This window comes from Prunus dulcis, chromosome 7 (genome assembly GCF_902201215.1).
Source record: "Prunus dulcis chromosome 7, ALMONDv2, whole genome shotgun sequence".
In the NCBI taxonomy this organism is placed as follows: Eukaryota; Viridiplantae; Streptophyta; class Magnoliopsida; order Rosales; family Rosaceae; genus Prunus; species Prunus dulcis.
In genome coordinates this window covers 17,179,842-17,207,609 of record NC_047656.1, presented here as the reverse complement: position 1 = coordinate 17,207,609, position 27,768 = coordinate 17,179,842, and the positions used below count along the sequence as shown (strand labels likewise).

Here is a 27,768-nt window from a genome sequence, read left to right as displayed (position 1 = left end):
ATTGCTTTTTCTCTCAGGTGCGCCTAAGCAAACGGAAAAAATAACCAAATTAATAACAGAAGTGCTCAAATAGCCGTTACTCTGCCATCTCCGCCTCTCTCTCTCTCTCTCTCTCTCTGAACTTGACGGCAAAGTCACAGACCTCTTAGCATTTCGATAATATAGTCTCCTTCTTCACTGGCACTCTGGACTTCAACAACTGTTTATCTCTCAATCTTCAAGAACTCCATTTTTACTGTAAGCATTTCTTTCTTTCTAGGGCTCTCTTTTTGTTTTTTGTTTTTTTGTTTTTTGTTTTTTTGTTGTCGTTGTTTTTGTTTCTGATGATCTCAGTGCTGTAGATTCTTGAAGCTTGATGTACAATGCACTGATTTCTTTTCAAATTTTGTTTTTGTTTTTGAAAAGTAGTTTTTACTTTTCAGTTCAAGAATTCGAAACAAGTCTGACAGTTTCTGTCTAGTGTTTTAGATTTTAGATTAGGATGTGAACGTGATTTCTTTATGCCAATGCTTGATTTTGTTCCTGAAGCTAGGGTTTCCTTCTCCCCAATTTTTTTCTGCTAAGTTTTGCAATCCAAGAATTAGTTTAATTTCTATCAAGAACCAGATGAGATCATTGAAATTTTTATTGTTACTGAAATCAGAGTGTTCTGCACCTGATAACTTACGTTGCACAATAAATGAATTACTTTGATGATGACGTCTTGTGCTTAGAGCTATCCACTAAGATATAAAATGTGTGGTATTGTAGAGAGGAGGCTAGTAAGTGAAGATGATGCCTGGGACACCGGCAACACCATTGTCTAAAATCCGAAGGAACCTTTATTCCACTCCGGGTGGTTCAAAAGTTCACGAGGAGAAAATTTTAGTCACTGTTCGTTTGAGGCCGCTTAACCGGAGAGAGCAAGCAATGTACGATCTTATTGCTTGGGACTGCCTGGATGAGCACACTATTGTTTTCAAGAATCCAAATCATGAGCGGCCTGCAAACCCATACACCTTTGGTATAGCTTACATCAAAAGTTTTATGTTCTTCTTGTGCTTTCACCGGTCTTATTATGTTACCTTTGACAACAGCATAGAAGTTTGGATTTGTGAAAATATTTTGAGATACAACTGTTGTAATGTTTTCGTTTTCCTTAAGAAAGTACTTTTTGTTTTTTCTTTAGGGGGTGACTCTCTGAGCAGAGTTGTTTTTACTCAAATAATTGGTTTTGTTGTTATTTGCATGTGCCAGATAAGGTTTTTGGCCCAATGTGCTCAACTCAAAAGGTCTATGAAGAAGGAGCCAAGGATGTTGCTTTATCTGCACTTACAGGAATGAATGGTAACTTGTAGATTTAGATACGTTTCATAATGTGCCAAAAGGTCTTTTGTCAATTCCAACATTTCCACATTATTTTTCTGGCAGCAACAATTTTTGCATATGGGCAGACTAGTAGTGGTAAGACATTTACCATGAGAGGAATCACTGAACATGCTGTGAGAGACATCTTCGAGCACATCAAGAATGTAAGTCATTGTTCATACCAATATGTTTTATATGGTTTTTGGAATTGGAATCCTCTTCATATTGCAAGGGCAAAGTTTTAGGATCATCGGAAAGTAGCATGAAAAAACACTGCGTACATGACAAATTACTTCAAGATGAATCATGTTGAACATTTACCAACATAAATGCATGGAAATTCCTATAACCTTTTAGTACTTTGCCTTTGTTGCTATCTTTTTTTTATCTCATAGACGCCGGAGAGGGACTTTGTTTTGAAATTTTCTGCTTTGGAGATCTACAATGAAACTGTTGTTGACCTTCTGAAACGCAAATCTACTTCACTGCGGCTTTTGGATGACGCTGAGGTACTTACTATAAATTTTCCTAATGAAGATCTTATGGATTCTTTTTCATGTTAACTTTTCATGCCCTTTTTGAATGTAGAAAGGGACCATTGTGGACAAAACACAAGAACAAATTGTTCAGGATGGCCAACATTTGAGGCAATTAATTGAAACATGTGAAGGTAATCTGTTAATTTAAGTTCATTGAAAATTGTAAGGTGTTTGGCCAACATACGAGGTGACTTTTGGAATTCAGGCTTTACTATTGTAGTATTGTTGTTCCAATAAATAAATGTGTTGTATCTATCAGATTCTTATCATCCAGTGAACATATTTTCCCATTTTCATATCTCTTGTACAATTATTAAGTCTTGTATTCCATGATTTAACGTAGCATCTATGCTTTTTTATATTTACCACATGAATCAGAATTGGTGACAAAATGTAAAAAACTTCCTGCACTGGGTAAGATGATCCTTGTATTATCTTCTCTGTTTTGTATGATCTTTTAATTGCAAAAGTTGTCTTTGCAGCTCAAAGGCAAGTGGGTGAAACTGCCCTAAATGATAAAAGCTCAAGGTCGCACCAGATAATCAGGCTGGTATACTGATGAACTTTTCCTTAGATTTTCTTTCTTAAAATAAATATTCTATGAATGGTAAACTATAATATTGAGCTTGTATGAATACTGCATTATGAACTTGTCACATCCTCCTTTATTCTTGAATTTTCCTTCCTTGAGTTGGAATTTAGGATTGCAATGTTCAATTGTTGCAGGCATGTAGATAGCTTTATCATTTTACCTCTGCATAATTAATGTCATAGGTTGCAGACATGAGCCAGCATGCATATAAGCATTTTGACTGGTCCATGAATAAGGATAGAATTAATGATTCCTTTTTTTCCTTTTCTTTTCAGACCATCGAAAGCAGCCTCCGGGAGAGTTCAGGGTCTGTGAAGTCATTTGGAGCCAGTTTGGTATGTTTAGTCACACTCAGGTTTTTGGTATTGAACAACAATGCAGTTTTCTTCACTAGAATTTGAATAGAATTCTGGAATTCTGCAGAATCTTGTGGACCTTGCTGGAAGTGAACGTGCCTCCCAAACAAATGCAGATGGTACAAGATTGAAGGAAGGTAGTCACATTAACCGTAGCTTGTTGACTCTCACAACCGTTATCAGGAAGCTAAGGTAAGCAAGTGCCAAATGTTCCTAGGTTAGAAACTCTGTAGTTTTTGTTACTATAGAGCTATACTTCGAAGTTCAACTTATCCTAAACCTGCCCTTTGATTTGCAGGCCAAAAAAGTTTTAGAAAATTACTTATTGTCATTTTAGCAAGGAAAGCTCCAATTTACTCACACACACACACACAAAGAGTCATGATATGATACTCATCTGTGAGCACGAAAGTCCCTGCTCATCAGTGGCATCCCAAAATGAAAATTACTTTTTGGGGACAATTGTGGAGACTTTCAAGGCTTCGTAATTTGTTGAACATGTAAGTGCACGCGATTGATTGTCTCACAAGTTCTTTTTTTTGCAGTGGTGTGAAAAGATGTGGTCACATACCATACAGGGATTCAAAACTTACACGAATACTGCAGTCTTCACTTGGGGGAAATGCTCGGACAGCCATTATATGTACCATAAGCCCAGCCTTAAGTCATGTAGAGCAAACAAGGAACACGCTCTCATTTGCAACTAGTGCCAAGGAAGTCACTAATACTGCGAAAATAAACATGGTACAATAATTAACAGCAATTCCTTCTCTTCTAGATTGTGGAACCTCATTATTCATTTATTGTAAATGGGTTTAAGATAAAGCCAGCCTTACCTCGTATGCATAATTTGCAGAAGGAAATAGCCAGACTAGAAGCAGAGCAACGAAGTCCAGGGCCTTCCTATTTTATGTCTATACTAGAAGAAAAGGACTTGAAAATCAAACAGGTATGGTGCTTAGAAATACAAGGTTTTTCTATGTTCATCAAATATGCAGGATGCTAGTCAACCTTGAGTCCTAGAGATACTGTTCAATTGATGGGAAGGCCTTTATAAAGGTCTTGGTCATTGACTTGAATTCAAAGTCATATTTTCTCATATAATTTCTATCGAACAGAAAAGGTCAATACGAAATAGTGGCAAAGGTACTATTCAGTTTATGGGAAGGCCTTTATAAAGGTCATGGTCATTGACTTGATCATTTTTGCTCATATAATTTCTATCAACCAGAAAAGGACGTGGCAAAGGATAATTCCTCCTTGCCCCCACACCACAAAGAAAGAACTGAACATAAATGGCATCCTTCTATCTATGTGATTACTCCTAAATGTAAAGAAACTTCATTTTACAGATGGAGAGGGAAATGGAAGAGCTAAAGCGAGAAAGAGACCTTGCACAGTCACAACTTGAATCAGAACGCAAAGTAAAGAAAGTGCTGAAGGTACTAGTATTGTTTGTGTATGTTTATGATTTTTATGCACATGCATTAACTTAATTGTTTGACATATAAAATTTCAGGAATCGAACCAATTTGGGCCCTCTGCTCAAGTCGCCAGGTGTCTTTCTTTTCCTGGAGAGAATGAAACAGTTCCTATTCATAGTAGCGATACTCCACAGTCTCAGACCAGAGCTCCAGTTCAAAGGAAGGCAATGGTGAGAAGATCAGTTACTTCTACAGACCCATCCATGCTTGTGCATGAAATCCGAAAGCTCGATGAACGACAGAGGCAGCTTGGTGATGAGGCAAATCGAGCACTTGAAGTACTGCATAAGGAGGTAGCTTCCCATCAGCTGGGAAATAAAGAAACTGCTGAAACTATAGCAAAGCTGCTGTCCGAAATAAAGGACATACAAGCTGTTAGATCCATTGCTGACGAATCTGTGACAGGAGATGGGGCCAACCTGAAAGATGAAATCACTCGATGGAAATCTCAGGCAAAAGATATTCAATCTTTAGAAAGGAAGCTTGAGAATGTTCAGAAATCTATAGACCAGCTGGTGTTTTCTTTTACAAATAGTGAGGAAATTTCAGAATGCAAGACTCCGTCAAAAAAGAAAAAGATCCTTCCTTTCAACTTGAGCAATAGTGCAAACATGCAGCATCTGATTCGCTCCCCTTGCTCAACCCTGACCCCTTCTCGTAAAGTGATGGAATATGAGACTGAGAACAAGGTGCCTGAGAACAACGATGCTATGCCTAGTGATGACACAGTGGTTGGGAGATGTAAAGTTACTCCACCAAAGAGCGATAAGTCATTCAAAGAGGGAAGTCCTGCTGTGCAGCATTCAAACACAGTTAATGTGAAGAAAATGCAAAGGTTGTTCAAGAATGCTGCTGAGGAGAATATACGTAGCATTAAAGCTTATGTTACTGAGTTAAAAGAACGGGTGACGAAGCTTTCATACCAAAAGCACCTTCTGCTGTGCCAGGTAAGAAACATTTTCCTTAGGGCTATAGAATTACCACAAGAAATTTGTGCATTGTTCAATGTGGTGTACTAGTCAAGTAGCATACATGCATGCATATTGATTGGACATGAACTTCTGGCTTTTGAGATTGTTAGTTTTGCTTTTCTTAAATTGTTCATTTCCTTTTGTCAGACATTTACTTTGCCTTCATCCTCTATGCCCTCTCACAATATAAGTAGAGCTGTGTCCGTCAATGTAACTCATGTGGACTGAAAACTGGAATATTTTTTTTTCGTCCAGTAGAATTATGAGCATTTTATTTCTGTCCCCCCCAATATTTATAATTCTATCAACTAATGCTTTGCTTAACTCGGCTAGGAGGAAAAAATAAGGGATAAACAATCATTACTCTATTTCACCATTTCTTAATGGTATATATGGTTTTTAGGTTATTGCATTGGAGGAAGATCAAGAAGCTGGAGTTGATGAGCCTGATAAAATTGACGAATCTCTTCCTGAGACATGGCAGCTGACTTTTGAGGAGGAGAGGAAGGAAATTGTCATGCTGTGGCATTTGTGCCATGTTTCAATTATACACCGCACACAATTTTATATGTTATTCAAGGGAGACCCTACTGATCAGATTTACATGGAAGTGGAACTTCGAAGATTGCAATGGCTGGAGAGACACTTCTCGGATCTTGGCAATGCAAGTCCGGCACTTTTAGGCGATGAACCTGCAGGCTCAGTCTCAGCTAGGTACATACATCCCAAGTAGTTTTAATCCTCTTATAAGACTAACCAACAGTACTTGTAATAATCTGCTGATATATTTATTGATTTGTGAACTTGTGACAATATGTTTGGTTGGATGTATGGATTTTGCAGCATCAAGGCTCTAAAGCAAGAAAGAGAATATTTAGCTAAGAGGGTGAGTTCTAAACTGACAGCAGATGAAAGAGAAATGCTATATGTGAAATGGGAGATTCCACCAGGAGGAAAACAGAGGAGGCTGCAACTGGTGAACAAATTGTGGACAGATCCTCATAACATGCAACATGTACAAGAAAGTGCTGAAATTGTTGCCAAGCTGGTGGGCTTCTGTGAATCTGGTGAACATGTTAGCAAGGAGATGTTTGAACTCAATTTTGCACACCCTTTTGATAAGAAAACATGGATGGGCTGGAACTTGATATCAAATCTCTTGAATCTGTAAAACAGTAGTGTAAATTTTTTTTGTTATGTAAGCTGTGCATCCAGGAACAAGACTTGTGATGTATGTACTAATTTGCAATTTCAATGAATGTAAATGGTTATTTTAGTAGTAATATTGCCAACCTTGAGGGCTTGCTTGAAAGCCTCCCAGCCTTAGAGTAATCTTCCGGTGCGACCGTCACCATGGATGTTTTTTACACTCGGATATTACTATGGCTTTTCTTTTGTTTGAAAACTGAAATAGAAGAAATACAACACGGATCCTCTTTAACTCCCTAGAATGAGAAACCAAATATACACACAGCTCAGAATATATATTATGAATACAAAACCGCCTGAATTACATCCAGCAATTAATAAAAATTTGAGGCTCACCAGAGAAATATTTTGGACTGAACTGTGGGTGGTCTTCACTGGTCATCGCCATGAAATCAAAAGAGACACCTTCAATTATGCTAAAAAGGATAGTCATGCATGTATCGCTTCAATCTAGGCTTCATTACAGCTCATGTAATTAGCTCCAAATCATGCTTAGAAAGAACCATAGATGGCCAAAGGGTTTAAGGGTCTCCCCATAAACTGTGGCTTTAGCTTCCACTTCCAACACCAACAAACTTCGACAATCAAATAGAGTTGAAGGAAAAAGAAAAACAAAGAAAAGTGAGGAGCAATGGATGCTGTGTTGAGGGCTGTGGTTTTGATGAGCATGCTTGTTCTTGCAATAGCTCAAGCTGATATCAATCCTTCTTATACCAATGTGGTTCGAAATGGCAAGACTCTTGGTCAAGTTGAGGATGTCTCCCATCCTTCCAATACAAATCATGTAGTTCCAAATGATCATCTTATTCCTTGTGGTGTATGAAGTGCGACAAAATGTATGATTAAATGCAAGTTTGGACCTTCGGATGTTGTGTATAATTGTACACATAATTGTGCCAACTCCATTGCCACCACAACTACTTCTTCTGGTAATTTCCTCTCCCTTGCTTGATCATTTGTTTGAAATTATATTTCGATCATTGATATTCTTATTTTGGTTTTATTTGATTGATATTATAAATAAACACTATATGAAAGGTGTCGTGAATTCATGCTATGAGAGCTGCTACAAAAATAACCATATTAATTAAAGTATTGGCTACTGAGGCGTAAGTGCATGCAATGCGGAGGTCTTGCTGCAGAAAATAAATAAGGAATTATGTCTTGCATATGCAATAATTTTGGTTTGAAACAATAATAAGACTTACTCAATTACTACTTAATTGTGTCGTGGACTTTGTTTCTTTCTCTATGTTTGTGTAATTTTTTTTTTTCTCTCTAATGGAGCTGAAAACACATAGAATTTGCACAACAATTAACACATGTTCCATACAATCAAAATAACATCGTAAGCAACTTCCTTACCAATGAGGTGTTAGTTGGATTGACCCAGACATTTGATGCGCTTCCGAGTGATCTTAGGCTTAAGCTCCCATAATACATGTGTGTGAGAATTCCCCCTCATTTTCCTAACTTTGGCAAAAAAGAAAAAGAAAAAAAGGGAAGTTTCCTTTACCAACCAAAAAAGAATTAAGGGGTATATAGGTAAACATGACCTTGAATTTATAATTTACTTAACCAAAAAAGAAAATCTAAGAAAGGAAAAAGAAAAAGAAAAGGAACGAAAGTAAGGGGTATATAGGTAATTTGGTACGGCTGTAATCGTTAACGCAAAAGTATAGGCCAGCGAGCCAAAACCCTCAAACCCTTTGTCGCTCCCGTGTTGTTTGTGTACTTGCAAGCTATCGAAACTGAAGGAGAGACGACGATACAAAATCTACAGAGAGATTATTCGAATAAACAAAGAAGAAAAGAAACCCAAATCGGAACAATGGGGAGAGAGGTTCCACAACAACAGCAGCAGCAGGTGGCGTTGGCGGTGGAGCAGCTGCTGGCTGTGAATCCGTACAACCCCGACATGCTTTCCGATCTTGAAAACTACGTTAACGAGCAGGTATGTCTCTGTATCTTATTGATGAATGAATGCTGATATTTGGGTTAATTAGTTCTTAACTGAATTAATTATTGATTGATTGACTGGCCTATATTTGTTTTTCAATGTTTTAGGTTTCTTCACAAACTTATAATCTCGATGCCAATCTCTGCCTTCTTCGTATCTATCAGGTAATAGGAGAACTGGGTTTTTCTTTAAAAATTGGTTTGTGTTTTCGATTCTGTAAACTTATCTGTCTTTTTTTTTTTCCTGGGTGCAGTTTGAGCCGGACCGTATGAGCACTCAAATTGTTGCCCGCATCTTGGTTAAGGTCTCCATTAAATCCTATTGCTGCAAAACGTTTCTTTTAGTTTTATTTTTAATGCAAAAGTAAGAAATTTGTCTTATTTGTATGTGTATTAATGTGCAGGCACTGATGGCAATGCCCTCCCCTGATTTCGGCCTTTGTCTATTCTTAATCCCAGAAAGAGTGGTATAAGTTCTCTCATTTTCTTACATACCCAGTTGGAATTTCATTATTTTTGTTAACATGAGTGACAAAGTGTTCAAATGGGTTCTGCAGTGTGTATATATGTGTGTGTCAAAATTACAAAGTGGTATCCAAGTTCCTCGGTTATTCAGCTCTGATTAGTTTCGTCATCTCTTTATGTTATTGCAATGAATTTCATTATCAAAATTTGAGATTGTTTTGGAGGTTGAATCTTATTGAACTTTTTTGGTCAATGAATGTTGTTCAGCTAATCCCCTCTTTTGTTTTCTCTAATTCTTTATCAGCAAATGGAGGAGCAGTTCAAGACACTCACTGTCCTATCTCACTATTTGGAGGTATATGTGGTGTCTGTGGTCCTTGGATTCAGTACTTATGCATGGCTTACAAAGCTACTTCTTCCTTTTGCAGACTGGAAGGTTCAGTCAATTCTGGGATGAAGCATCCAAGAATCGTCACATAGTTGAAGCTGTCCCAGGTATTCGATTTATGGAATTGTTATGGATGATGTCCTGCTACTGGTTTTGTCACCATCATATTTTCTCAGTATTTTGTATTTATGTTATGTTGTATGTAATGCACTTACAAGAGAATTGTTTGCAGGTTTTGAGCAAGCAATTCAAGCCTATGCAATTCATGTTCTTTCCTTGACGTACCAAAGGGTTCCCCGATCTGTGCTTGCTGAGGTATCTGCTTCAATTTTATACATAAATCACATTTTGTTTAGGAATACTTTTACTCTGGGAGGTCTTAAAATATCCTCTACTGCTTTGTATATTGTCTGCAAGACTTATATTTAGATGTGGTATGTCACAGGCTATCAATATTGAAGGCCTATCCCTGGACAAATTCCTTGAGCACCATGTAGCCAATAACGGTTGGATTCTTGAGAAAGGTCATGGAAGGGGTCAACTCATTGTCCTGCCTCGAAATGAATTTAACCATCCAGAGCTGAAAAAGAGCACAGACGATGGCATTCCATTAGAGCACGTGGCTCGTATCTTCCCCATTCTAGGTTGATAATCATTTCTGCTGATTTATCTGCTGCTGGACTTTTCTCCCCATATTTCCAGCACGAGCTTCAGCATTCTCAGACTACTTGCAGCTTTGACTTTAATGATTATGTGGTCATCTGTAGCTTTATTTTATTCTGTTTGCCTTTTGAGTTTATGTTGAAAACTAAAACGCGACCTGTGGGATTCCTTTTGTAGAATTTTATTTTGGCTATCAATTTTCTCATTAAAAAACCATCTCTATACCTCCTGTTCCTCTACGCTCTTCTTGCTTTCGGCTGTTTTGGTCGTTTGGGTTGACCGCTGCTCTTGGCAGTTTCAAAACTTTGCACTTCTGCTTAGTAATGTGCTTTAATATTGTGGGTAAAAACTGAGTAATCTGCACCAACAGTCACGGGTTAAGGCCATTGGCATCGAGGGGTTCTCCACACCTCAAAATTCGTCTGACATTTTCCTAGAAATTTTGGTCAAACTACCACTAACGTTTCGGGTCAATTGATCATGGCGGTGAATTACCACTGGTAATCTCCATGTGGTAAATTTGTAATCAATAAAAATTGTTACCTTCTTCAATAGTCATGTAGTCTTTGTTCTCTATACGTTGGGGATGGAAACAGTTCTCAGTTCTTGGTCAAGAATTGTGGTAACAATTCGAGAATGTCATGCGTGTATTTCTGGATTTGGACGAAGTGTTCAAATTTGATGTGATGCACAATTAACTCAAATAAGCTTTGGATTGGATCCGACCAAAAAAAAAAAAAAAAAAAAAAGCTTTGGATTGGATATTCCCGGGGAACAGTCTCCATGATTTACCTATCTCAATATTGTCTATAATTGGTTCAAATGAATCCTTTTCTTTTTACTGTCTAATGTACATAAAAGGGAATTGAACTCAGATACAAAGGAGCAGACACACTGACTTGAATATTGAATCTTTTATTTGGCCGATTTGGACACAATTTATTTTTGCATTTAGAGATGCATTTTTCAGCCTTCAAAGTACAGCACACTGTAGTCTTTCAATCAAACGCCAAGTCGTACAGGCTAAAGGCCTAAAATTAGCGCTTAAAGGCAAGAATGGCTGCACCAGTTCTACAACAGTAGGATACTCCGCAACACTTACCCAACAATGTTAGTTTTATGCGGGTCCACAAATTAACATTGAGGAAAATAAAGAATCAATGGCCTGCAATTCTAAAGTGGAGCTCCAACGAGCAAAATATTTACAAGATTAAAATCTATTATCCAAGACCTGATGGAGGAAGAGCTCCTAAAGAATCTTAATTGTTGACTATTTACTCTTTTGTACTTTGGTATAACTTCCGACTGAAATTTTCATGACGAACGAACTCAATGTTGTATCGTACATGAGGACCAGCACAATTGCCTCCAGGAATGATATCCTCCCAATGAATGTCGGTTCCACTGCTTTTGGTTCTCCCTTGCTCCCGATATCGCTAACATGCACTCTATAGTTTCTCATCCATGGACCAGCATCTTTGGAGAAATGGTTGAGCCAAATGAAGGCAGGAAATGTATTATTGAGGAAAAATGATCCAAACTTCAGTGGCAGAGTGTCTCTCCATAGTTGACCCAGTTCACAAAGCTATCTGGATACTCCTCAAGAACATTGGAACTCTCTCCGTTATTAAAGGATAAATTTGGTCCTGTCTGCTCCTTCCCCTACAAACCAAAAGGCAGCAACCGAAGGAAATATAAACACTTTGATGTCATATGTTGACGCAAAGGAAAATATTTTCGAACGAACCAAATTTTATAGCATCTTTGAATTAATCAGTTGATTAACTATTGCTAATTAATAAATCAAAAAGGTTTTCATCCCAAAACTATAAATTGTTGGAAAACCAACACCAAATATTAAGTGTGATAATGTTTCTAGCATTTGGAAGGAAGGTTACTGACCTTCAAGCCGGATCCATATTCACTTGTAGAGGGGGTAGAATCTCCCATTATTCCATTAACAACATTCTCCGATGATAGTCCCTCAATTGGAGAGTTTGTCAGTATTGATGACCTGCAATCGTTACATCTCAAATCTCAGCCAAATTATAATGTTCTGCCCCCATCCCCAATAAAAAAAAGGAGGAAATAACAGGCTTTTAGGATTTCCATCCTCTATTAAGAATTCACAATCATTTGCTTCTTTCCCAGGATCAATAAGAATATAATAAATTCAAAGCTCAATCTAAAAAGTACCTCTCGAATGGCTCCTCCTCACAAGAATTCCCGGAAGAAGATAGCCAGTCTAGGTCAACAAAGTTTGAGAAGTTGTATGAATCTCCACGTTCAGAATAGTAGATATGATCACTTTCAAGGCACCGGTATCTCTGCAACTCTCCAAAAAGTTGCCTGCGAGGCATTGAGGGAGCGTACCTACAGACAAACACAGAAACATAAAAGCTGAATCAGAGTCTTGGAACATCAAAATGACAACAAAAACCATCCTAAACTGTCTTCAAAAAAGTTTGAAACATGGGCATTGCAGGGACTTTTGAAAGGAGTAGTCAACTAAAAAATTAACAACAAACATTACCAGGAATACATGCTTCATTATCATGTCAGTAATAATTTGTTATTATGGTCGTACTAATATTCTCAATTTACTGAAGCTAAAGGAAGCAACAACAGAAGTTACCTAATCACATGATTCGCATAATGACAACTAAAAGGCCTTATCTTATAAGAGTGAATACAAAAGGATTCATTTCACAAACAAATATATCATATTTGTAATGTATTAAGTAAATACTGACAGGAGAGAATAAAGGATTCATTACAAAATTAAACTGCCTTCTTTACTTCCTAGTTTCTATCATGTGGTCTTTGACAAGTTTCTTCTCTTGATTGCTTTCCATATTTAAGATAAATTACGTAATAATGCCAACTTGATAGTTTATCTCTACTTCACCACGTTTCAGCAATGCAAGCACTGAACACATAGCTGTTCCTTTTCTACATCTACCAAGAAAACTACAGAACCAAAACAAGACTAATGTAGGCAAACCTTGAATAGGCAATATCACTCTCAGAAGTTGATATATCAGGTGATGACTCTGAAAGAATCTTGCTTTCTTGTTGTGATGGATCTGGCATACAAGAGTTAGTAAATTTCTCCGGCTTAACATGTGGGGATGACATAGGTGAGCTGCTTTCACGAAGAATATTACCGTCGGAATAAGATCTTTTGAAAATGGACCTATAGATAAAAAGGAAATCAGTTGAGCAAATGGCTCAGAAATTAATATGCATGAGTCATAGATCGGTAGCAAAAATCTAAAAATATCAAACAAATGTTACAACCCATATATTCATTAATAATTATGATACTTGTTAAGAAAAGGTTAAGCTTGTAAAAATTCATTGTAATTTTTTCATAGAGATTGCACCTCTGAAACGACACAGGACACATCCGTCGGTTAGCACACAAAAAAGTACCTATTAATTCCCCTTGGACATTTCAATTTTAAAAGCTTTTTGAACAGAAGGCTCCCGTGATGCGGCTTAAAACATAGAATGGGACAAAAAGATGATAAAATTAAGTTTACCCAACTATAGACCAAGTTACCAACATGCACACCCAGCATGACATGGAGACTCGAAGTCATTTATTCTATCTGACAGAAATGACGAATCTTGAGATTTTGATTAGGCTACTACATACCTTCCATCTAGATCCTTATCTTTTGGTTCATCCCTCCCAGAGTAATAATGCTGGTCTGAATCCAATTCCCACAATGCAGGTTTACCTTCTTGTGGTTGAAAATGCCCCAGAAATCTGCTCAAAATATTAAAGGAAAAATCAACATAAATCAATGAAAGGATCAGCTGACAGGAACTTCTACAGCACAACAGTTTTTATTTCTCGCGTGGGCAGTAACAGAGATGACTGTAACTTTACATATAACCTTTATTAACAGCCACAAAAGGACTTCTACAATCGAATGAAATAATTTACACTTTTACAAAGCTGAGGTTTAAAAACAGAAATCTTGATAGGGATTTATTTAACCAAAAAATATAAACACGTGCATGCATGCATACGTGCTGGAATTCAGACACAGGTAATACTTAATGCAGAACTTACACATTAATTGCATCTTGCTTCTCTGCATCCATGTAAGCATTGCTGTAATACCGTTGAAGAGTTCTAAAGAACTCCTGAGATTGAGTTGCTGCTCTCCACTGACCCCTTCTCTCAGAAAATATCTATACAGAATTCCAATTTCAAGTGTATCAAAGAACCATAGAAAATTAAAGAATCAAGGAACCATACACAATTAACGAATCAAGGTCACTAATTACCAATTATTTTTTGAGTTATAACATAAAAATTTGTCTACAGGTGTTAGTATGTAAGGTCCATGACCGTAAACCTAAACGTTAAGCAGGCCAAATACTAGTCAACATTCAGATCCCAAAGCTTATTAGACTCAGTTCAACAAACAAACATTCCAAATCAAATTCCTCACCTTATTGTGAGCAGCTGAACCACCATACTGGTGCGCAAGTGTGTCGCCCATTCTTTCATAAAATCCCATCAAATGATCAGCCAAAGGAGCATCAAGGTCTATCTTTGGATTCTCTACAACTCCCAACGAATGAAGCTGTTGTCCCAACGCAGCCAAGCCATATGCATACTGAGCAACATTTGTGCGATCCAGACAGTCTATGCAATTGGTCCTAAGCACCCCACTTTGGAACGTGGATGGCTTGACAGAATGATTACCATTTGCAATATTTTTGCTTCCACTAGGTGTTTTCTCTATGTTATCAGCATCCTCATTACCATTAGCACTATGTTCTTGGGGAGATAAGTCACCATTTTCAAAATTCCTGTTCCATATTTACATTGTCAAAGTTCCATCAACCAGAATTTTTTAAAGCAATGTACACTAGTAAACCTGTTATGAGATCATATTAGCTATCATTTTAGTTACATCTTTACGAGGTAATGAACATAGAAGCTCATGCCTAACAGGAAACTGAAAACTTACGGCAACCAGAAAATTGGTTTCTCACAGAGAGAGAGAGAGAGAGAGAGAGAGAGAGAGATTGTTGGACCTAAAATTTGTAAAAAACTTGGATGAAGAAAGATAATTAAAACTAGAAAACCATTAAATGAGATGGCAACTTACCCAGAGGAAGGCCACTTAATTACACCCTCAGGTCTCAGTGCTGGGTTAACTTGGCAATAGAAGAATCCAGTTAGCGTCAAGGCATATGTAGCCACCTTGCCCAAGAGTAGTAAAGCATTTGTAGCTTTGCTGGAATGGGAGGAGGAAACAAGGGTACAATTTTTCAGAAAAGATAAAATTCCGGAGTACCACATTATTAAAATAAATCAAACATAAGCTTTACCTCCGGGAATGTTTGTGCAGATCCCAGTGGAGGAATTTAAGACGGTTCTCCTCAGATAAGTCTTTATTAATGAAATCTATTGCATTAGCAAATTCTGCACGAAGTATGGACTCTCGAGGCCTCTTCTCTTGAGTCTGTTGATTATTATTATTTTTTAAAAATAAACAAATAAATAACAAGGAAATACATTAACAAAGAGGGCTACCAAAAGATAGCATGTCAAAATAATTTAAGAGAAAAAGGTGGATTCTAGGTTCAAATTCAGTTTCCTTCATGACATGCAGTTACAGAAAGCAACATGATGAACAGCATCAACATAGAATTGGTCACTAAAGAAACTTTACCTTGATCAGATTCAATATGATAATGGGGTTCCCATATCGCTTGACAAGATTTTCAAAGTGAAGCCTAGTGGCTTCATAGTTTTGGTCCTTCTTTGACACTGGCAGGAGAAAAAAGTTAGTTACAGGAATTTACAGAATAACCTCAAGAGATACTGCTTACGCAAGAACATACATATTATATCTGGTTTGATATTTAAACGTGATGTTTCCTGTGACCAAAATAGAGGGATTGAGCCACGGTTCTGAACGACAGAACTTATTTGCATCGGAAAGCCCTCAGGAACATCCTCAAAGACAATCTGTTCTGTCTCAACATCATTAGCTACTCTTCCCTTCTCATTAACACCACGTTTTAGATACCTACAAGAGTAAAGGCAACACATGAGGCATACAAAATCTACACATATGCCCATAAGCATGTAAGCCTAGAAAGCTAATACTTAAGGTAACATCAAATACAAGACAGCAGCAACATATAATGACAATATTAGGAAAAAAAGAAAGAAAAAAGCCATAATCTGAACTGTGTTACACAGCTTCAGGCAATCATACGTTATACAAGAGAACTAAGAAGAAAATATCACATCACAAGTTTGACATTCAGGGTAAAGATTGTCCCCACTTTATCTTCTTTTGAAAGCAAGGACCACCCGTACATCCTTAAATATTTGAGAAACCACTGGTTTTGAACACAGGTTACCAGGAAGCCAATACAATTTTCTTAATCTATGTCAAAAGCATGGAATTGGATAAGAGAATCAAAGTATGAATGCCCCCTCACCTGGTGCCCGCATAATGACGTGAACGCCTTGCAATAAGGGTCAGTTTGAAGTCACGTCCAGATATAGAGAGAGTGGCCTACATTTAAATATCATCAAGCCATCAGTCCAAAATTCATTAGTAAAGCTTACAAGGACGAACGGTCATACACCCAAGTTTTGCTGGCAATTTTGAAAAATGAACAGCTGGTAAAGATCTAAAAAAATAAAAAAATGCCGAAGCACATTCATTTGAAGATATAATCTTCTACAGACTTTCAAAGTTAAACTCATTCCACATACGAAAATTCCACCATGCACGTAAGATGTGAGCACCTTTGTATCAAAAGGCAGTAAGGTACTAAATCCTTTCTTTCTTTCTTTTTTCTTTAGGAGGGAGGAGGAGGGGTAGAACTTAGTTACATGAAAAGAGCAACATTAATGAGTATCCCTGAAATTTTGTTAACCTAACCAGATAAAGCATTAATTATTACTTTCCACACTGTCTAAACACCATTCAAACCTCACCTGTCTAAAGAAGCCGTAAACCAAAGCAACTGTCCAAATAGTATTTTGAAGGTGATTCCGAATTCCCCGAGTTAAGAATTCATTCCAGACAAACATGGTTTCATAAAGGACATGTCCTGTCTGATTCTTACACATGTTCTTTTGCAGACTACGCATAACATGGTATGAGTAGCTGAAAAAGAAGTCCTTTGTAAGGTCCACTGTGCATAAGAGCTTCTTGTATCTAAGGCCATCAATGAAATAGACAACGTATTAACAACTAAAACCAGACAAAATTTAGATTAAAACATTTAGTAAAAAGAATAGCAAAAAGCAGATGTAATCGTGAACTCTAACAAAGGATAAGAAAAGATTTTACACGATGAACCTTGGTTACACAATGTTTCACCAAAAGTAATAACTAAATTCTCAGAACTTTGTGCTCATATTTGTGTGATTTCACTTAAAAACCTCCTCTCCAGCTTCCCTTTCCACAATTCAACCAAAAAAATGAGCCTCAATAATCAAAATTGTACAGATATACTAATCCTAATCTAGAAGCCTTCATAGAATATTATGACATTATGCTTAAAATTGTACATATATAACAAGTTAAACTGTTCTAAGAATAAGATAAAGTTTTTAATTTCGAAAAAGGTTCAAATAAAGCAAGCCAGAAGAATGTCACATAAGAAAAAATATTTCTCAAAATACAGTACTTTTCCAAACAATGGTCATTGTTTCTGCAGACTAAATACACGTACAACCGGAATGGACTAACGACCTGTTTTCATTTTTAGAATTAGCGATACTGGACTGAACAGAAGGATTTGGAAGTGGGATCATTTCACTCTTGGAGATGGCATACACCATGTGACCACAGATGGCACCTATCTGTCTTCTTTTCGTGATAAGAAGCATGTAATATGGCCCCAGAAATTTAATGAATCCTGAAACATGCAAGCGACAATGAGCAGTGAAATCATTTTGATTATGCAATAAATGCACAAGATGTGATATCAAAATCCCATACCGACAATTCCGTAACAAGTAGTGACAAACTTTAATCCACCTGTGGCCTTGTTTCCTTCATGTATCCGCCTTAAGAGGTCAGAACATTCTCTTTCAGTGTACGTAGTAGAATCTTCACGAATGTTAAGCTCACAAGGATCCAACCGGTCAATCTTTAGTACTCTCCAATAAGTTCTAGTCTTGTCCCTTCCAATCATGTAAAAGTTCTGCGGGGAAAAGAAAATGTATAAGTTGGTACACTCTTATAATCCAATTCGCACAAAGCACAATAAACCATCTGAACTAATAAAAATGCAAAAATAAGTAAACATATCATAAATTTACAAAATTTACAAAATTTTAGATTCAATCAAAAACCTCCCCGAAAGAAAATGGTTCATATAAGCAAAAGAAAACACATTGCCGATTCCAACTTTGCCATTAAACAATGAAAACAATATCAGCCCACCAAAATATTGAAGAATCCTTTATGGAATATAACAAATTGCAATAGGTTGAATATAAATAGATCTTCATTATATGAAACAAATAGAGCTGAATGAAATTACCGATCGAGTTTCGTAAAGCCTGAATTTCTGCATATCGAAATGTTGAGGAGGAGGAGGACGAGGTTCGTCTTCCAAGTGAGACACAGGCTCATTCTCTGAGGACGCCATCGTTGAAGTTTGGAATTTCAGATCCCCGAGCCTCAGGCTCAGGGTTTCTATCAGAATGGCATGCACAGAAGAATCAAAGCCAAGCACACAAATCTTCTATGGTGAAAAACTATTCGAAATCATTCACCTAATGAACCCCATGTGTGAATTGTGGGGTTCGGCTGCTTCAAATACAACATTTACTATCAAATTCCGAGCAAAAACAAAACCAAAAACAAAACCTTCAGCAGCAGACTTTGACCTTGCCTGTTCCAGCTCCTCCTCTTCCCATTAACAAAACCAGATAAATTGAAATCTGGGAACGATTCAGCGGAAGTAAATATTGAGCTTCTTCCGGTTCAAAACTCTGATCTTTAATATAAAAAAATCGAATAAAGCAGGCGGAGAATCAATTTTCCGAGATCGAATAATATAATTGCGCAAAATATGTAGCTAATTGGAATATATACGTATAATTCAGGATATTTATACAGCGAAAACGCAGAGACAGAGAGAGAAAGCGGAGGTTTGAAAATGGAAGCTTTATATGGAAGGGAAAAGCGACGAGGAGAATATGAAGCAGAAAATTTTGGGGCGCAAAAAGATGATAAATACAAGGAAAAATAAAAATTGTAGAAAAATAGAAAGAGCTGTGGGAGGTTCGAGAAGAAAAGGGGGTTGGAAGACCAGAGCCAGCCTCCGAGCTATAGAAGAAATTACAAACAACAAAAAGGAACAGAGACCAAATTATTGAACATGTTATTATTTTAATTTTATTTTGTATGGTCTGCTATTTTTCTGTTGTTGTTGTTTGTATAGAGACATGAGAGAAAGGGAAGGAGATCTCACAGACCCAAACAAAGCCACAACTTCGGTGACCGCTCAGTCAGTCCACATATTATTCATATAGTTTTTATATATAAATATATTTCATATAATTACTTGGCTAATTTCTTCAGCTGACCCTGTTATCATTTCTCATTAGCCTCGTTCTTATTATTACTCCTATCCTATGTCACCATTGCAGAGTAAATTTTATAAGGTGGAAGGTTTGGTTTTGTTTTAACCTTTTGTAAAAACTTAATATCGTAAATAGACAAAATATAAAATATAAAATTCGTAATTAGACACCATCACGATCAATGTTAGAGGACGGTTAATTTGGACTTAAAATAACACAATAAAGATGATTTCTTTTGTTTCTGCAATAAGAGAGAGAAAATTTAGTGTGACATTTTACACTATTATTTGTGGTGTTACTAATAAATTATGTATTATAATATGAACAGGTCATATAATTGATATCTCATGAACTTAAAATATAATATGAAAAATATTGAGTATGATGAGTCGCGTCACAATGTGCTAATATAAATACGGAACATTGTTAATATGTCATGAACCTAAAGTATAGTATGATAAACTCCATAAACTAGAATCACTATTGAACAATTAACAATTTACCCTAAAAAATCTATCACCCTTTCTTCTTCTCCAGCGCAGCCCCTCTCCTCAGCAACCCTGTTGGTTCCTGGGGTTTCCCCAAGAACCAACCGTTTCGGCTATTAAATCAGACACCTCTCTATCTCTTCATGTTGTAGAGAGATTTTTCATCCCATTTTTGTATGGGGATGTTGGAGGTGCTATGGTCTTCTCTGGCCATGTGAATGTTGAGCGGTAAGGCCCTTTCACTTTTGGTGACTCGGATTCTCTGTTACCGCAAAATATGTTGTTTTACCATGATTTCTAAAGCACTGGTGCTGCCAGGAGTCTTATTAATCATCTAGTTTTCAACTCTTAGTGAGCTAAGTTTGAAATTTCCATATTTTTTGTTCACTGTTTAGCTAAATTTACATTGTCCAAATTTTGTGTGCTCTACCTCCATTTGGGGTGTATTTTCATTGTAAATCTCTTGTATTTGCTCATATTTCAACGAAATTCTGCTTGTTCTTAAAAAAAACCTAGTAACAAGTTAACAACTTCATGTGGGCTGACCCGAATCCGACCTGAATTTGTTTCTTTGATAGTGTGAACACTACAAACATGTAACAACCTGATAAAAAAAACAAAGTAACTAGCAAACAAGTTTAACAACCCAAATTTTTGTGACTCTGTCGCTCATTTGACTTGGCATTGACTTGAAATTGCCGTACCAGAAACAAGATTGTGAAATATATCAATTTTTTATAATTATTTAATTTTCTTAAAAGTAGCATGCATTTAGACTTTGCTATAAAAAATGCCTATAGCTGATATCGGTCGGTTGATATGACTTGATGTGCAGCGCAGTCATGAAATCAACGGCCCAGATTTCGTCCTTGACTCAGTTGCACCACGACTGCCTGTCACTCCTCTCCCCAATAATTGATCCTCACCGTTCACATTACATTACATTGCCGAAGCCAAACATCGTCCAGGTTCTTCCAGAAGATAATGCAACTCACATATAAAGTCAAATTTAAAACCAAAATAAAAATAAAATAAAAACGTGTTTAATAATTTATTAGGTTGCTCAATTATTAGTGCACCACTGTCCAATTGCCACGTGTACTATATGCAGCATCATTAACCAAACCGTATACTTTTCTTCTATGAACTACCTACCAATTTATAATAATTAATATAAACAAGCACAAAAGAGGTTCTTTATTTTCATCACGTGCGTAATTATTGTTAATTTTAATTAATGGGGAAATTTTTGTGAATTGTTTTGAGTTCTATTCTGCCTTTCTTAATGAAACTTGTTTCTGACGAAATTTTTTTTTTGTGTAAGGTCATCGTATGGAGGATTTTATAAAGAAATACGTAAAATTCGAAGCCTACTTGTCGAATACTTAAGTGAAAAATAAACAAAATTTCTGAAACATCCTATGATAATCAAACGTTGTAGAAAATGTACTCAACCCGTACAATAGGAACAATAGTGACGTTGGTTTTTAGGCACGCTTAAACTCTGGCCACATCCGTAGCAAAAAGTAGCTCTACACCTGCAAAAAAACAGAAATTAATCCAATCATATAGATAGGGCAGTAATGGATCGATTCATATTTATATATTGAACAAAACAGGTTGAAGGCTTCGCTAGTCTAAACTGTTTTGAGAATATGTTCTCTAAATTGTTAATTATTAAATAAACGATTCTCGATTATGACGTGTATATGATGGAAGACGGGATTTACAAATATATGTATGATCATAGAAACTGACCTGCACTTCATGACATTGCAACCGGTCTTCTTTTCCACATAAAACTTACAGTTGGGACATCTCTTCCAATCCTCCATGTTTGCAAGGTTCCTTAACTGGATGTCTTCCCTTCCCCTCTCATCGTCATTCAACTCCTGAAACTCCCAGTACTCCATCTCCGCGTGCCAAGCAACCTTACACTGCGCGCAGAAGAGCCTTCGACAATGTGGGCACTGTGACTGCCGCACAACCTCACTCCCATTATCATCATCAATAATCAACATCGCAGAGCAATCACTAAAGGGACAGTAAAACTTTTGAGAGCTGGGGATCGCAGCCTCACAAAGCGAGCTTTCCCACCTCTCAAACACTTCTTGGGGAAGTATCCAGTCACAATCCTCGAGCTCTATCGATCCTGATGAGCAATCAGGATCAGGGCATTGAATGATTGTGACGTTCTCTTGAAGATTGGAGACCACGTAATTGACCATGCACTCTGTACAATAACCATGCCTTCAATTTTTGATGTCAAACCATTGGTGTGCAGCCTTGGGTTCAAAGCAGATATTACAACCAAAATTATTATTAACCGCTGGGACGTACTCAATATTCTTCGAATCGGAAGGCTTCCCAACCTCATGAGAAACCCTAGAAGAAGCCATGAAGTTATTGTCATGAGCAACAATGTCGTCAACTTCTTCAGGACTGTTGGGGGGATCGATATTTGATCTTGGAAATTCAACTTCTTCTTCATCAAAATAATTTGGATCTCGTCTATTTTTGAAGGGCTCCCAAGAAAGCATAAATTCATTCAAGCGATCATCATCAGAAGTAACTTTTTTCTGGGGATTGATTGATCTTGGAAATTCATGAGTTTCTTCTTCATAATTATGATCAACGTAGACCCGACCTCCTCCGCTAGTTTCAAAGGGCATCAAATAAAGCATAAATCTGTCAAAAGCATCATCAGTGGAGAAATTATATTCATCACTATTAGTTCTTGCACGGTATGCTGGAGGGAGGAAACTCGATTTCTTCGTCTTTGTCTTCATGTTCATCTTCTCCTTCGTCTTCTTGGCCGCATCACTTGAGGTATTTCTTCGCATTTTGAATGGAAGAAGAGCCTTGATGTGCTGCAAGATTGCGCTGCACCACTTTTTGGAGGACTTCCTTTTTGGGGACAACCTTGTTGGGGATGACAAGGGTGTGAAGAACAAGTCATGATCATCTCCATAATTATCATCATCATGTTTAACCTCCCCAAAGTTAACATTCAAAAACGCCATGAAATTGAAATTGACGACTGCGACACTTTTTTTTCTTCACCTCTGAGCTCAGTTTCTTGATCTTCTTAATTTATTAATTCTTCTATATACATATATTACTCTTAATATTGTACATGCCACTCACTCGCATATAACTTCCTCTTCTTAAGCTTATATATATATATATATATATATATATATATATATATATATATATTAATGTGTTACTTGTACGCTATCCCGAGTCCTAATTAGGGTAGATACAATAAGTTGCTTTAATGTGCCTTTCTCTCTTCTACTTTCCTGTTTTTGCTACCTCTCTCTTCTTCTCTTTTCTTGAATGATGTGCAAGCTACGACTTTTGCATAACTATAGATAGCAGGTTAAACATAAGTTTCGTTACGTTGTGTTAAATTTATGAAATTATAAGAAACAAATATCAATATAATAAAGAAACAGATTGGCTTTTTTTCTTTTTTTTTCTTTTTTTTTTTGAGAACCTTTTCTATTGAGACGGGAGATAGCATACTAAACTCACACCCACTTTTTAAAATTGAGGAGGAGCTCCTTCATACAATCAATGTGATTTTGACACATGTCAATTTGAAAAAAAAAATTCTTTTTTCTTTTTTGTTGAAATTTTATTAATGTTGCTGGAATTTAATAACTTCATTAATTTTAAAGAGTTAAGGTTATCATTCAAAAATAAAAAATAAATATCAAGGGCCGATCTTTCTATATCGAAATATCAATTGAAAAAATAATAGGCAAATTCCTGCCGGGGCACTTTGAGTTGGCCACATTTGAGCACTGAAAGTTGCTCTTTTGATTGCTTCAATCTGACCGGCAATCATGAGCTAGCAAGGTTGGCTATGGATTGGCCATATTTATGTCGGAAAATATTATCGTGTATTCTAATCAATTATAATAAGAAAAATCAAGATAATAACTTCAAGAATAGCGTCAATTAAAACTTGATCACATCAGTGCATGCCTAGGGTGGGCACTGGCCCGTCTCAAATGTTGTTGTACATAAAATTTTATGTTAGTGATCTTGTACAAATATTTTAAAATTCCTCAAAAATTCTTAAATGCCCCTCTTCTCTTTGTTTCATGGGTAAATTTCTTTTGAGTTGCATGGATTTTGTTACCATGAAAGAGTGTTAGGTTATTCATAAAAAAGTAGAGAGAAAAAAAAAAAACAAAGAAAAGTGAGAAAAAAGAATTTCTTAAAATGTAGGTTGATTTGTCATATAAGAAAGAGTGAATTTTAAAGGGTGTCCCTCTTACTTAAATTCATGGCTCTGCCACTGCCCGCCAGAGCATAACAATAACAACAACAAAATTAACAACAACAATAAGTCCGCAGCACCCCAACAAACAAACAAAACAATCAATTTTGCACTTGCAATTGATGTAAAGTTCACCACATTCGTAGCAGAACTTAGTTAAAAAGACATAAATTAATAGGGCATTAATTCAAGAATTCATTGAATTGAACGAAACAAGTTGAAACAGTATTCAGCAATTTTAGTCCACCTTTGTTTTGTTTATTTATAATTATTAGCGAGGTTGAAATCGCAGGGGAGTCTGGGACCTCCTCCTTCAACATTAGAAATAGAAACACTTAAGATCGACATTTTACGTCACTGATCGGATTTATCAGTAATTTTTCAATTGTCATAGTTTTTTTAAAACTTTTTTAGGGGAGAAAGAAGGTAAAATATAAACTGACCTGCATTGGATGATGTTGCAACCCCGCGATCTTTCCACATAGAACCTGCAATTGGGACATCTCCTCCATTGTTCCTTCTTCGCAAGGTTTCTCAACATGTTCTCCCTTTCCTTCTCAACCTTGTTCAACTTCTGAAACTTGGCACACTCAAACCCTACGTGCCAAGGAACCTTACACTGCGCGCAGAACAATTTCCTACAATGGGGGCAGTCCGATTGCCTTACGATCATCCCTTTCTTCCCATCATCATTAATGATTAGCATTGCAGAGCAATCCTTGTTGGGACAGTAAACCTTTTGAGAGGCAGGTACCACAGCCTCACACAAGGCAACTCCCCACCTCTCAAACACCTCCCGGGGGAGGATCGAACGACAATGCTCGGGATCTAGGAGCCCTGATGTGCAATCTGGGTCGGGGCACCGGATGCTTGTGATGTTCTCTTCAAGCTTGGAGGCCACGTAACTGACCATGCAGTCCCTACAGTAAGCATGGCTGCAATTTTTTATGCGAAACCAATCGGATGCTGCTGCCTTGAGCTCAATACAGATTTCACAGACAAAAGCCTGCTGGGTCTTTGTATTCTCCGAGTTGAAAGACTCCCCAACTTCAGTTATGGATAAATCCATAGGGGGTTTATAGGGGGTTCTTGATCGTGGGTTGCCATATCGTTTTCTGGAGGGAGGGTTTTGGGGGATTGAAGATTTTAGGGAACCTGGCTTCAACATATCACTCGAGATTTCTGTGGGTTTCTTGTTTAGTTTGTTGATCTTTTGTCGCTTTCTTTGTGCTCTTTATTCTTACTTAATATTATTCGGGCCGAAGCCGAAACATAGAAGGAGACTGACTTTGCAAAGAAGTCATCATCACATACAAATTGCCAGCGAATGGTCAAAATCACCAAGACCATCCGCTATATGGTTATTTTATTTTATTTCCTATTTTTCCCATTCTTATTTTTTTAATAATAATAGACTCCAATACTAATTATTTCTCCTCATCAACTGAGAAGAGCTCTTCTAGGTTGTATGGCCCTACAGAGGAAGGGGGCCCATTCCAGAGAGTCTTTGCAAGGTTCTCATGGATCCTCTCAGTGGGATGAAAAGAATCCCACCATACATAATCATCAGTATTTTCACACATAATTGGTAGTCTTTAACTTCCTTTGTGCCTCCACAGGTGAAGATGCCCCCATAGGGTCCAGTCCCACAACAAGAATTCACTCCATCTTTGTAATCTACACAGTAAATGTTAGATTAAAATGACCATAGTTTGTGTAAAATTGAAATTACCAAACTATTTTACTGAGATTGGAGGGATCATTAAGATCCCCTCTAAAGATCATTTTCTGTCTGAACTGAAGATCAATCACCTAAAATTGAACAATTCGATCAAATTTATGTACACAAAATAAGATCGCTAATGTGCTTGGTTAATTTCTCAGGAATGGTGTTGATGTAATTGTTGTTTCCAGGATGTACTGCTCAATATGTGATCACTAGCACATGACCCAAAACCCAATTGACAATACTGAGGTGCTCACACAGATATGAAGATTAATTAAGTGGTCCAAGAGAGGAATATGCAGCCTGGCCATTTGAGATATTGAAATTATTGACTTCTGTCCTAGGCACCTGAAAATCCTGTGTGTAAGAGTTTAAGATAATCTTGGCTAGTAGATGCCAAACTCTCGAGAGTTGATAATCTTTGGCAAGTAGATGCCAAAACTTTCAAGAGAGTTTTTAATAACCAAAAGCTACCTTGTAATTATCAGCCTAAAATTAATGTCTGTTAGCACCAATAATTCACAATTGAACGAGCATTATTCTAGATATCTTTGGTTCTAGTAATTATTAATGTTGTATTCTAGTAAGGATTTGGGGTGGACTAAGATCAATTGCATATGTTATCAAATCACATTGCTTTCTAGAGGATTTTATTTTTTTGAGTACAAGTGATAGTCTAAACTATAAGAGAGCGGGATTCCTCATACACACACAATTATGCTATTTTTTATAATAAAAAAACCCTAGTATAGCTGCCACTATAGAAATCCTCGTTATCATTGGCGTCGAGCATGTCGAAGTCGTCGTCTGATTACATTCGTGGGTTTTATGATGAAGAGGATCAAAACCCTAATTACGTTGAACTAAAGAGGGCTGGGGCTGTGGTTGATTGGAGGAAAGAGAGAAATAGAGGGAGTGGCAAGTACGTAAACTAGAGGAGAAGGTAGGGTGAAATTGGTAATTTAGTCAATTTAAAACGTATAGCCGGCCGGCTATACCTTTTCATAAATAGTGCAGAAAGAGTCTAGCCGCGCGGCTATACTATTTATAAAGAAAGAAAAAAGATCACCCGCCTAGTGCCACCATTTTTATTTAAAAAACCCCGAGTATAGCCGGCCGACTATACTATAATTAAAAAACACCACACCTAGAGCTGCGTCAGCTCGCCACGTGTAAAAATGTATAGCCGTCGGCTATACTATTTTTAAATAAAAATCGTAATGCAGCTGCTCGTCTGTATGCTTGTTATAAGAGCAACTCAACCCATAAGGGCTAAGTCTAGGGCAAGGGCAAGCAAGGGCTGCCACTATTCACATGAATAGTGGCAGCCTTGCCATTCGTGGTTCAACCCATAAGGGCTAAGTCTAGGGCAAATACTATTAATTGTACTTTATTTCCTATTTTTTTTATACTTTAAACCATTAATTTTGATAATCTTTTGTAATTAAATTTTCGGATAATATTTTTGGTTGTCACGTGTCCATTATTTTTCAGAAAAGATTTTCGGATGAGAATCTCGATTGCCACGTGTCTTATTCCAGATAAAATTTTGGATATTCATTAAAAAAAATTATAATCTCATATTTCAGATAACATTTTCACCCTCTAAAATTGTGCCACGTGTCCCATGTCAAGATAAGATTTTCAGATATTTAAGAAAAAAAATTATAATCTCATATTTCAGATAAGATT

General features: G+C 36.9%; 4 protein-coding genes and 1 pseudogene across 6 annotated transcripts; 2 read left to right on the top strand and 3 right to left on the bottom strand.

Annotated features, from left to right (window-relative positions):
- The first annotated feature begins 41 nt into the window (after positions 1-41).
- LOC117635943 (kinesin-like protein NACK2) lies at positions 42-6,568 on the top strand. Its single transcript, XM_034370337.1, has 15 exons — positions 42-237; positions 751-1,003; positions 1,237-1,326; positions 1,411-1,511; positions 1,743-1,856; positions 1,936-2,017; positions 2,369-2,436; positions 2,754-2,813; positions 2,902-3,026; positions 3,380-3,578; positions 3,691-3,783; positions 4,187-4,276; positions 4,354-5,265; positions 5,693-6,003; positions 6,133-6,568. Exons 2-15 carry the CDS (start codon positions 772-774, stop codon positions 6,458-6,460), a joined length of 2,805 nt encoding a protein of 934 aa, XP_034226228.1. The 5' UTR covers positions 42-237; positions 751-771; the 3' UTR covers positions 6,461-6,568.
- Positions 6,569-8,180: 1,612 nt separating this feature from the next.
- On the top strand, positions 8,181-10,197 carry LOC117634245 (eukaryotic translation initiation factor 3 subunit K). 2 transcript variants are annotated; one of them, XM_034368240.1, is made up of 8 exons: positions 8,181-8,452; positions 8,566-8,622; positions 8,712-8,762; positions 8,862-8,924; positions 9,227-9,277; positions 9,351-9,417; positions 9,543-9,625; positions 9,756-10,197. In XM_034368240.1, the coding sequence occupies exons 1-8, from the start codon at positions 8,330-8,332 to the stop codon at positions 9,957-9,959; spliced, it is 699 nt and encodes a 232-aa protein (XP_034224131.1). In that variant the 5' UTR covers positions 8,181-8,329; the 3' UTR covers positions 9,960-10,197. The 2 variants fall into 2 exon arrangements, with proteins under 2 accessions (XP_034224131.1, XP_034224132.1); XM_034368241.1 differs by lacking the exon at positions 8,712-8,762.
- Positions 10,198-10,868: 671 nt separating this feature from the next.
- LOC117633741 (phosphoinositide phosphatase SAC3) lies at positions 10,869-19,504 on the bottom strand. Of its 2 annotated transcripts, XM_034367480.1 has the most exons (17): positions 18,875-19,483; positions 18,521-18,789; positions 17,974-18,178; positions 17,725-17,890; positions 16,962-17,184; positions 16,457-16,533; positions 15,848-16,035; positions 15,676-15,773; positions 15,332-15,465; positions 15,109-15,237; positions 14,443-14,806; positions 14,058-14,179; positions 13,635-13,748; positions 12,978-13,169; positions 12,170-12,346; positions 11,876-11,987; positions 10,976-11,635 (listed from the first exon to the last, which is right to left on the bottom strand). In XM_034367480.1, exons 2-17 carry the CDS (start codon positions 18,626-18,628, stop codon positions 11,516-11,518), a joined length of 2,529 nt encoding a protein of 842 aa, XP_034223371.1. In that variant the 5' UTR covers positions 18,629-18,789; positions 18,875-19,483; the 3' UTR covers positions 10,976-11,515. The 2 variants fall into 2 exon arrangements, with proteins under 2 accessions (XP_034223370.1, XP_034223371.1); XM_034367479.1 differs by having other exon boundaries at positions 10,869-11,635; positions 18,521-19,504.
- A 2,002-nt stretch (positions 19,505-21,506) lies between these two features.
- LOC117635493 lies at positions 21,507-23,079 on the bottom strand (annotated as a pseudogene).
- A 1,542-nt stretch (positions 23,080-24,621) lies between these two features.
- LOC117635492 (probable E3 ubiquitin-protein ligase RNF144A) lies at positions 24,622-25,419 on the bottom strand. Its single transcript, XM_034369801.1, has 2 exons — positions 24,794-25,419; positions 24,622-24,661 (listed from the first exon to the last, which is right to left on the bottom strand). Exons 1-2 carry the CDS (start codon positions 25,417-25,419, stop codon positions 24,622-24,624), a joined length of 666 nt encoding a protein of 221 aa, XP_034225692.1.
- Between the last annotated feature and the right edge of the window lie 2,349 nt (positions 25,420-27,768).

Bases quoted from the DNA above. Each gene is read 5' to 3' on its own strand.
- LOC117634245 (XM_034368240.1), top strand. From the start codon at position 8,330: ATGGGGAGAGAGGTTCCACAACAACAGCAGCAGCAGGTGGCGTTGGCG. The intron at 8,925-9,226 runs GTATAAGTTCTC...ATTCTTTATCAG, and splicing joins TCTTAATCCCAGAAAGAGTG to CAAATGGAGGAGCAGTTCAA. The intron at 9,278-9,350 runs GTATATGTGGTG...TTCCTTTTGCAG, and splicing joins TCCTATCTCACTATTTGGAG to ACTGGAAGGTTCAGTCAATT.
- LOC117633741 (XM_034367479.1), bottom strand. From the start codon at position 18,628: ATGGCGTCCTCAGAGAATGAGCCTGTGTCTCACTTGGAAGACGAACCT. The intron at 17,891-17,973 runs GTATGGGATTTT...TGCATGTTTCAG, and splicing joins TACTTGTTACGGAATTGTCG to GATTCATTAAATTTCTGGGG. The intron at 14,807-15,108 runs GTAAGTTGCCAT...AATATGGAACAG, and splicing joins ATTAAGTGGCCTTCCTCTGG to GAATTTTGAAAATGGTGACT.
- LOC117635943 (XM_034370337.1), top strand. From the start codon at position 772: ATGATGCCTGGGACACCGGCAACACCATTGTCTAAAATCCGAAGGAAC. The intron at 2,018-2,368 runs GTAATCTGTTAA...TTGTCTTTGCAG, and splicing joins ATTAATTGAAACATGTGAAG to CTCAAAGGCAAGTGGGTGAA. The intron at 2,814-2,901 runs GTATGTTTAGTC...GGAATTCTGCAG, and splicing joins AGTCATTTGGAGCCAGTTTG to AATCTTGTGGACCTTGCTGG.
- LOC117635492 (XM_034369801.1), bottom strand. From the start codon at position 25,419: ATGGATTTATCCATAACTGAAGTTGGGGAGTCTTTCAACTCGGAGAAT. The intron at 24,662-24,793 runs GTCAGTTTATAT...CTAATGTTGAAG, and splicing joins TGCAACATCATCCAATGCAG to GAGGAGGTCCCAGACTCCCC.